Raw genomic sequence first — 10,391 nt, 5'->3', positions numbered from 1 at the left:
AACCCGAAAAGAAAATCAATAACTCATCCTGAGCCATCCTGAGTTTTCTTTCTTTTTTTTTTCTCCATCTAAAATGAACATTTTCAAATTTGGCGTCGCTCATCGTGTGGAGGTCATTGTTCGCCCACCTCGCTTTCAGCGGTGCATGGCTGGATGCAGGGGTAAGGGGAGCTGTTTTATGGCGTTTAAGCCCCTCAGATGCGCTGGACAGCTCTAGCCGCTCTAAGGAGCTTTAGGTGGAGAGGCGCTGAGAAGAAACTCTTTCTCGCTTTAATTGCTTTAGAGACGGTCCTCACAAAGAGACAGTGGCCAGATTTACCTCCCGTTTAAGTTCTTATTTCCATTGGTTCACAAGTTAATCCTCTTTCTTTCTCAGACCTCGGAGAAAACCGGAGTGATAGGAGCCTACCAAGGAGACACAACCAGAGAGGCACACGAGCATTTATTTTTTATTTATTATTTTTTTTCAGGCGAGGGGAAAGAAAAAAAAAAAGACTTTGAAGAACACATAAAAAGGTTTTAGGTTGTTATAAAAAAGACTGAAAAAGGAAGATGACATAATAATAATAATAATAATAATAATAATAATAATACTTTTATTATTTGACAGATTTACAATTATTAATTTTATAACTTCTGAAACATACCACTATTTCTTTATTGTTAGGCTTTGTTTATAAACATCTAACGCCATTTTTGCTTTCAAATAAATAAATAAAAATACGCGTGGACCCTCACCTTTACCTTAATCTCTCTCTCTCTCTCTCTCTCTCTCTCTCTCTCTCTCTCACACACACACACACACACACACACACACACACACACACACGCACACACACACACACACGTTTAACTTTCAGATGACCCACGCAAACTTTTTCTGATACAGGCGCGCACACCGCTGGTTGCTCCTGTGAGTGACGCGCTCAGAGGCAAATGTGTTTTCTACGTGCCAGCACGCGTTAACATTAATATTCTTTATTCCGTGAAATCTTTTGTCTACAGTTCAGATTTGTTAGAGTAAAAAACATGGTCAGAGATTTTTTTAAAAAGGAAGAAATAAAAGCGTTATATTTCTTTTCCCAAAGAATCTCCCAACAAAATATGCAAGCTTTACATTAAAAGGATACTTTGCGCTGCCCTTAATTCGCTACCTAAACGGTTTTGCTCCGGGAGAAGAAATCTTCTCTGAAAACCCTTCAAGAAGAGAAGGGCATTATTGCCCTAATCCTCTTACCCGCAGTCATTTTAAGACAGGGGTTTTTGGAGGCTGAGATGGCGTCTTGTCTTTCCTATCCCATCCCAAATCCTTCCAGGCCGGGAGAGAGGCTAAAGGCAGCACCCTGGCATCTATTAGCCATCTCTCTAAAGTCTCTCTCTCCTCCACGGCATGGAGAAAAAGCCGAAAAGCAAACAAACTATGGGTCGGATGCTTGTGCTCTCTAAAACTAACGAAAGACAATCGGATTCGTGAACGAAGTGCAGACAATCTGTCTGAAGACAGATTTGAGGGGAAAAAAAATACTAAATATATTTCTTTTTTTCTCCATAGTTGTGTTTTCTGTATGCCTTATGAATTGTCATGGGAGAATAACTTTACTCACCGATTCAAGGTTTAAGCTTAATAAAATAAAATAAAAAAATAAAAAACAATTACTGTATTAAATTACACCTCAAATATTCGCAGAGTAATGTAATTCATACCACTCCATCACGATGGTAAAACAACATAGCCTACATTCCCGTAAAGTATCCAATATAAACCTTCACTTGTCATGTTTCAGGTTTGTTTATCAACTCCAGAATAAGAGGGGGGAAATGTGTCCACGGTCACGGGTGGATTTCAGCGGGCGTAATGTGCTTAAATTGATCATATTTGAAAAATAACTCCAGACGTCAGTGCACCGACACGCCACTAGACCCTCAGCTGTGTCGCTCCCTTAACTGGCAGCACCGAGAGCCAATAGAAAGCTCGTACGACCCCAGCGAGGCTCTACTTAAAATCCCAGCTCGGGGATCTCGCGCTCCAGCAGATGGCGGCTTCCCACTTGTGCGCGAGACGCAGAGAGAGCGAGAGAGAACGAGAGAGCAAGAGGAGCGCGAGCGGACGGGCTTTGAGCGAAGCAGCACGCGGGGAGGACTTTTTCCATTGAGCTGACTTGTCATCTCACTGGCGGACAAAAAGGACGGTAAAGAGGGCAAAAACTCACCCGACAGAGCCGCTAAAAGATCCGAAAAGAAGAGGAAGAGGAAACGGAGGAGCTTGGGTTCTTTCTGTTTGTGGAGGAGGTGACAACGAAGACTACCGGCGCAGGAGGTAAAAAACAAACAAACCTCAAAACAGAAAAAAGTCTTTAACTTCCTCTTATCTATCTAGTCGTGTCTGTCTATTTAGCTGTATATATATATATAAAGAAAAACAGCAGACTCCTACAGAGCAGCAGCGAGTCATATGAAGTTTATAATGTTTGTAAAGTTTGTATGAAACGAACTGCAGGTTATTAGATGCTGTTGTGCTATTAGCTATTTGCAAATTGCATGTTTATTTTTGCACTTGATGAAAATGAAAGCAGTGCTTTGGATGATTTTTTTTAAATTTTGTTTTAGTTATTTATTTTTGTAATCGTCTGAATGCGAACGAAAATACACCCCATACTATTCACATAAGAAAACAATTAACAGGATAACGTAGAAAAAAAATATGCGTACATATTTATTTGTGCGCAAAATTAATATAACCTCAAAATTAAAGGCCTCCTCATTTTTTTGACAGCGTCTCACTTATTGTCTTCTTTTACTTTTATGAACTCCACTGTAATTTTTCAAAAACAGTTTCTTAAAAAGAACAAAATAACAAAAGTTTCATTTCAGTGTGATTAAAATGGCTTAAAATATTAATTAAATGCTGACAATTAAATATATATAGACAGTGAAACACCTAAATTTAAATCTGGTCTGAACGTAACAAATATCATTCATAACAGCAGCTCAGGGAAAAATTACAGATGTTCCTCGCCCTCTGACAGTTTTACACTAGTGACACAGCAAAGAGCAGATTGTCAGGTCGACTAAGTCCCCGGAGGGCTGTTAGCAAATAACATTTTTCCTAATTTAGTCGGATCAAAGAGTTGCACTGTACATGCCAATTTACATAATGACGGTTTCATTATCGAAGCACTGAGAAAGGGCAGCCAGGAGGGCCCAGCGCCTGGAGCAACGAGAGACTTATGAATGACAATAACACCGCGGACACGGCTCACAGCGACGGGCTATTGTGCAGAATCTGATAGGGACAGGAGATACAGGCTATAACTAGTATTTTAAAGCTGGAAACAACGGGAAGTCGAGTATAAAGTAGAAGTTTACCTGCCCACTAAACACGGGAAAACAGTGAAAGCATGCAGATGAGCTCACGCTACGCTTATTTGCAGCTTTGGTGGATTAAAACCAATGACAGATGTGTTTTATTCTATCTCTGCAGGCATGCAGGTTAAAACAAATACAAACATGTACTTTCTGCTCTCACTCTGCTGGATGGTGATTCATTATTTATTTATTGTTTTTCTTAAATCTTTTGCGACTAGAGGCTTAATTTAATTTAATTTCAGAAGATGCAATGCAGAAAAAGGTAGCTGAGGAGAACCGAAGTCTGCCTGAACGCGCTCGCATGCACGCACGCGCACACGAGGGAGCTCCGCCGCAGAGCTAAGCGCTGGGTCCCACTGTACGTCCGTCCATGTCAGCGGTGATGATAAATGGAGGGCCTCGCAGTCGAAACCTATTTGCACTTCCATTAGACGGGGAGCCAAATGGGGATCAACATGCATATTTTTACCCGCGGAGCAGCCATACATCTCAGCCAAAATGTTGCCCCGGGGCGATGGGATAAGAGGCCGCCAGAGAAGGGAAGGGGAGGTGTGTGTGTGTGTGTGTGTGTGTGTGTGTGTGTGTGTGTGAAAGGGAAGGAGGGGGTACCCATTCAACTCAAATACTTGGGGGAGTAAAGTAAATGTTTAGCGAAGCACCTTCTGTCCCCGCGAATTAAACTATTCCCCACTGCCCTCTGATCACATTCATCAGCCGCCGGAGCCACTTAATAGGCTGGGAACGGGCACTGCGGGCGTCGCGCGCACACGCCAGAGCACGCACGCACACGGCACTAAAAAGCCAAGAGAGGAACAGAAAGAAACGCTTTACAACAACGGCAACCCGTGTGTGCTAAAACTGGCTCAACATCCTAAATTGTTTACATGTTATTATCAATAATAATAATAATGAGGAGAAACAGAAGTTACCTAACTGAAATTAAATGAATCACATGTTTATCATAGTCGCAATCAAATTAACAACAAAGTCATAAATTACTGTTATCCATCACAGCATTGAACAATTTAAACTCTTCACACTAACATGTACTGAGTTACTGGCCCCTTAATATTACTGCATATTCTGATTTGTTACACGAACAAGTCAAATTCATCTAGTTAAACAAAGCAGTTAAGAAATTAAATCACGCCCTTAAAGTTTTAATTGATGATATTATTTGAGTTCTCCGTTTAAGCGCAAGAACTTACAGCCACTTACAAAGCTGTCATCCAGCAGGAAGATTTATATCTTCTCCCTGTGGTCCCTCTGTTATAGTTATAATAACTGTTTGGGCCTCGGAGATAGCCCCTTCTGTCAGCCTCCTTGGTGCTAATACATATCTAATCGTGTCCTCAAGCGGTCTCATCTATGAAAATCTCGGTCGTGAAGGAGAACTACAAAATAGAGTTTTTGAAAATTGCTGCCTGGTGGACGATTTCCCTTCGACTAGTTTCCTGCCTTTAAAGCTGCAAGTGTTCAGGCTTGTAAGACTTATTATTAATAGCATAAGACGACCAGTAAATGACTACATTTGCTTTTAAATATGGGGACAAAAAAGAAAAATATAGCCTTGAAAATTAACATCACCTGACCGGATTATTTATGACTTAATACTACTACTAATAATAATAATCCTGCTATCTGGTTGCACCTTTTGCCACCGACACTCTTAACAAATCAGCTTGTATCATGTCCTAACACATTTCATGAGCGCGTTGATCTGTCAAAGCAACGTTTTCAGTGGGGATTTAGTTTCTCTTGAACACACAAACGCCGGGAATAAATTCATGAATAAGGCATCCGTCACGGTTCATTATGGCGAAGAGTGATAATTACCCCAATTAAAAGTCTTTTGTATAATTAATGGATTGAATAGAGCGGTAATTGGATGTTAATGGATAACACTTTAGTCTGAGTGAGAACATTAAAATCTATTGGCCCCTGAGTGCGTGGGCCTACTGTCACTTACTAATAAATACGCTGTGTGTGTGTGTGTGTCACAGTTCATCTGAACTGGATGTCTCTAAACCATTTGTTCTTCTAATAAAAAAAGGTTTTAGATCACGTGTTCAACAATGTTGCCTGCCAATCAGCAGTCACGCGCCCTCCCCTAACGCCAGATGCCCATCCTTCTCTTCCCTTCCGCAGGTAGCGACCTCTCACCATGCAGCACTACGGGGTGAACGGCTACTCTCTGCACGCCATGAACTCCCTCAGCGCCATGTACAACCTGCACCAGCAGGCCGCACAACAGGCGCAGCACGCGCCCGACTACCGGCCGTCCGTGCACGCGCTTACGTTGGCCGAGAGACTAGCTGGTAATTGAGTGCACGCTCACACACACAAGCAGGAGACAGTGTTTATAGAAACGAGCTTGAATTTGTTTGTTTTTTGTAAAAAGAAAAAAGGAAAAAAAAGTATACATAGAGCCAAAATTCGCGTCTGTGATTGTTCTCATGTTGGCGTGTTGTTTCTAGAATATTTTTAATTAGGTGTCAATATTCGCTTTCACGATTAATCATGTTACACCGTGAAGGGATATAGCTGGGATCAGACTAAATAAACTAAACTAAAAATAAAGTGAAATATGTGCTGTGGTAGGCCACAAAGACATTTAGTGACGTATTAGACTTTTTTTTATAATTAGCAATCACAAAAATATTTTTTTTCCTTTTTGGGAAAAGCAAAAGAAGAGAGTGGATAATATTAAAAACGTGTCTAAGCCCTCAAGCTTTTTTTAAGCAATAAGTAAATTAATTAAATTAACAAATAAGCTGCCCCAAGTATGAAAGTGCCACACAAGCCCACCCTGTTCAGTGAAATAAAACTTGCCGTGTGTTTTCTCTTCCAACGGCTGCACATTTCAAGACATCATCCTGGAGGCTCGCTACGGCTCTCAGCACCGCAAACAGCGCCGGAGCCGCACGGCCTTCACTGCGCAGCAGCTGGAAGCGCTGGAGAAGACTTTCCAGAAGACCCATTACCCGGATGTGGTGATGAGGGAGCGACTTGCCATGTGCACCAATTTGCCCGAGGCCCGCGTGCAGGTAGGCACGTCCGAAGAAGAAGAATAAAAATATAATATAAATGTATATTATTTTATATTAGTGTTGGGTTTATGACGTTAGAGATAGAGATTTTATAAAAGATGGGAGACAGTTTTAAGTAAAACAAACAAAACTTCTGTCTTCATTTCACAAAAACACAGCTTGAAACACTTCAATAAAAAACGTGATTAGCAGTGATAAAAACAGTATCTAAATGATATTTATAAGCAGTGTTATGGCTTTTGTAGATTGTGAAGTTTTGCATTATCATCCACAAAAGATTGTTCATCTGAACAACCTAAAAAAAGTGGTAAAAAACTGCCAGCTAATAAGCATAACATTTTTGAAGCTTGATTGTGAATTTAAAGCTTGGGCACTTGAGCATATTATCTTTTATTTTTCGATTTAACCCCCCCCCCCCCCCCCCCCCCCCCCAACAAGATCAAAATAAAGAACACAACAAATTAATAAAAACAAAAAACTTCTGGAACATAGAGGATCACTTATCACAATGCACTAAAGTCTCTACCCCAGTTTTCTATTAACGGTCTATAATAATCTTTATCCTCCAGGTTTGGTTCAAAAACCGCAGAGCAAAGTTTCGTAAGAAGCAGCGCAGCCTCCAGAAGGAGCAGCTTCAGAAGCAGAAGGAGGTGTCCGGGGAAGGAGGAAGCGAGAAGGAGGACATGCCTCCCTCCACCACTATCCTTTCTGATACCCAGCCTATTATTCCACCTTCATCCTCCTCCTCTTCCTCCTCATCCTCCCCGGAGACAGAGGGTCCTGTGGTTCGTCCTGTTCCGCTGGACATGGAGCTGAACGTCACGTCAGCAGAACATTCAGGCAGCGAGTCGGCAACAGAGGATAATGCCACCGATAAGGAGGACGAGAGCAAATCCCAGAAAGAGGAAATGAAGTGTGAAAGGGCAGTGACACCTGGGGACGACTCTCCAGCTTGTAAAAGACTCAGCCCTAAACCAGGTAAGAATACTAAGTACAAGTCCTTTTTATCCTTGGCAAACTTAATGCATTAAATCAGCTGACTACTAAAGAATATATGTAAAACTTTCTTAACCCTCCTTGTCCCTGTACAGATTCCCCCCTGGTCTCTCCGTCAGTGACACCTTCGTCCTCCAGCAGCAGCCTGGCCAGCACCGGTCCTCTCTCTCAGAGCCACTCTTACTCTTCGTCCCCCCTCAGTCTGTTTCGTCTGCAGGAGCAGTTCCGCCAGCACATGGCTGCCACCAACAACCTGGTGCACTACCCCGCTTTTGACCTCGCTGCCCCGTCTTCACTTCCCTACCTGGGAATGAATGTTAACATGCCCCCTGCGCCACTGGGCTCTCTGCCCTGCCAGTCCTACTATCAGTCCCTGTCCCATCATGCACAGCAGGTGTGGAACAGCCCGCTGCTGCAGGCATCAACTGCAGGCGGCCTCACCAGCCACAACAGCAAGACCACCAGCATTGAGAACCTGCGTCTGAGGGCCAAGCAGCACGCCGCCTCGCTGGGACTGGACACAATGTCTAACTGAGAATCAGAAGGGGTGAAAGATGGTGTAAACTAGGCCAGAGCTTGCACATTACCATACCCTACTGCGTGTCCGTGTGGCTGTGATAGCTCTTTAGGAAGCATACAAGAACTCCTCCAGCAGATGGGAACAGAACATACAGAGATGTTCGTAAATAAAACATGCCAAAATGCTTTGGACCTACAGATCTCCATTTAACATCTCTTCAAAACGCACCACATGTCGACCACCTGCCCGACTTCTCATAGCTTCTGTTGCAGCTCAGCATATCGTTGGAAACAGAAAACCCCCAAGATAATGGACAGCACTGCTGTAAGATGCAACACTCCATAAAATGAAAATACTTCCAACAGTCATGCAATGCTGGACCTTCCTAAATAAATGAAAAAGAATCATGAAAAATGGTGTGAACGGCTGGATGCGCTCACTTAAACAAAGCAAAACAAGAAAAATAACAATGCAAATAATGTTTACAAGAACAATGTGAATAAATGAGGCACTTTGGAAGGAATCACTCGTGCAGCAAAGAGACATTTCAGTGAAGCCGTGTGGTTATGTACATACCACGTAAAACACAACAGCACATAAATAAAAATAAACCCGAGTCATGTTGTCCTCAACACCATAATTAAAAGTGACTAATTCACCAGTTTAATAGCCACTAATATGCCACTTTGTACAGAGGCTGGCTTGATAATGAGAAAATGATTTCAGTGACTAAATTCTCAGAGGTTTTAATTACATTTTGCCCTGGGCTGAGGGAGCTGGGGCGAGCGCAATTACGAACACGCGTAACACTTAATGCAGCATTTTTAGATTCAAAGAGTCCGTATGCCAAAACTGTTGACTGAAGCAGACGCACGACTTTGCAATGACTTGTTCATCTTCTGTGAATACAGAACGATGGTAAACATATTAGGACTCGGTTAAATATCGTCTTGACTTGTATTATTCCCGCCTTAATAGTCTCTCGAGGAAACATGCAGCTTTTCATTGAAAGCCACACCGTCAGCACTTGATGAGAATCACACACGTCTCTGATGTTTTCCGTTAATGTGTTTTGGAAGATAATGTCTTCAAATTAAAAAAAAAAGCACATTATTTTAATATGTAAAATACAAAAAAAGTCTATCTATTAATGTTTACTGGTAAAGTAATTGTAAAGTTCCTATTATGTTGTATAATTAATAATAATGGACTCTGTCTCAGATAAAATTCCTTGTCAGATTGTAAGATTGTATTTACTGAGCCCACCGACAGCCCTGTCCACCCCCTCCTGTCTTGGTTGTCTGTTTAACACTCCTGGATTGAACTGATATTTAAAATTTTACGTTTTTTTTTCCTTCTTCGAGAATTAATTTAAAAGAAGAACCTGAGCACATTTAAATTTTCTGGAAAACTACCAACCTCCGTGTTTTTCAATCAATCCAGGTGTAAAAGCAAAAGAAGGAGAAGACATCTCAGTGAATAATCGACCTGAGTCCTCTGTGTTCTGCTGTCTCAACTCTATTTGAGTTCTGTTGTTGTTTCTAATGCTGTTCCCCGACTGTTTCTGTCAAACTACTTGGTCCGGTGCTAAATAGATATGTAAAGGTGGAGGAGAGCGACCGGACCATCAGCAGTGTTGTTTTCTTTGCTCCTCTCAATAATGTAGACTTGAACTTGTGTTGTTGTAAAATAACTTCAAATAAAAACATTGCCTGAAGATCTTTACAATGAAGACTTCTTGATTTTTGCTGAAGATTTAAACGGGATGGGTGTTCACGGACAAACCTTGACAAAAAAGTCATTAAACAGCACGAAGTTAAAGATACGACGAGCATATGATTGAGCTTTATATTTGTAATATTGTTACACCATTTTTCAGATAAGCAAAACATAAAACCTACTGACTGAGCGAAGGACCTTAAAGTCCTGCAATTAATATAAGCAAGTACATATTTAATATATCAGTTTAGTCTGAAGACATGGATGATGAGAAAAGAGAACGAGCAAAGCAAAGAAAAGACACGGGGACGATGAAAGAGCGGAGGGAAGGTCAAATTTAAAGAACACTAAAAATACAAATACATGAGAATTTGCAACAAGACAAAGGGTACAGGAGCAAAGAAAGAAACACGTAATCTGAAATATCTGGGAAATAAAAAGCAGCGTGGGGACACACGGCATCCCCAATGAATAAGCAGGCCATTATCCTGAAGAATGACAGCCTGGGGCGGTGATTATGCTGCTATTATATCTTTAACAGCATGGTTTGTCAAAACGCAGACCCCCACCCAACCATACTCTCTCTCTCTCTCTCTCTCTCTCTCTCACTCACACACACACACACACACACACACACACACACACACACACACACACACACACACACACACACACACACACACACACACACACACACACACACAGGGCAACTGGGCATCTCTGCCACATCCTCTAAAGCA

At 41.7% G+C, this 10,391-nt stretch overlaps 1 protein-coding gene across 1 annotated transcript; it reads left to right on the top strand.

The window, feature by feature from the left end:
• Positions 1 to 2,040: 2,040 nt before the first annotated feature.
• dmbx1a (diencephalon/mesencephalon homeobox 1a) lies at positions 2,041 to 9,642 on the top strand. Its single transcript, XM_006786780.3, has 5 exons — positions 2,041 to 2,317; positions 5,515 to 5,684; positions 6,235 to 6,413; positions 6,986 to 7,394; positions 7,508 to 9,642. The coding sequence occupies exons 2-5, from the start codon at positions 5,531 to 5,533 to the stop codon at positions 7,945 to 7,947; spliced, it is 1,182 nt and encodes a 393-aa protein (XP_006786843.1). The 5' UTR covers positions 2,041 to 2,317; positions 5,515 to 5,530; the 3' UTR covers positions 7,948 to 9,642.
• The last annotated feature ends 749 nt before the right edge of the window (positions 9,643 to 10,391 follow it).

The sequence above is a fragment of the Neolamprologus brichardi genome, chromosome 18 (genome assembly GCF_056152115.1).
Source record: "Neolamprologus brichardi isolate AB-2024 chromosome 18, ASM5615211v1, whole genome shotgun sequence".
Classification (NCBI taxonomy): domain Eukaryota; kingdom Metazoa; phylum Chordata; class Actinopteri; order Cichliformes; family Cichlidae; genus Neolamprologus; species Neolamprologus brichardi.
The sequence above is the reverse complement of the archived record's forward strand: the minus strand, read 5'-3'. Positions and strand labels throughout refer to the sequence as shown.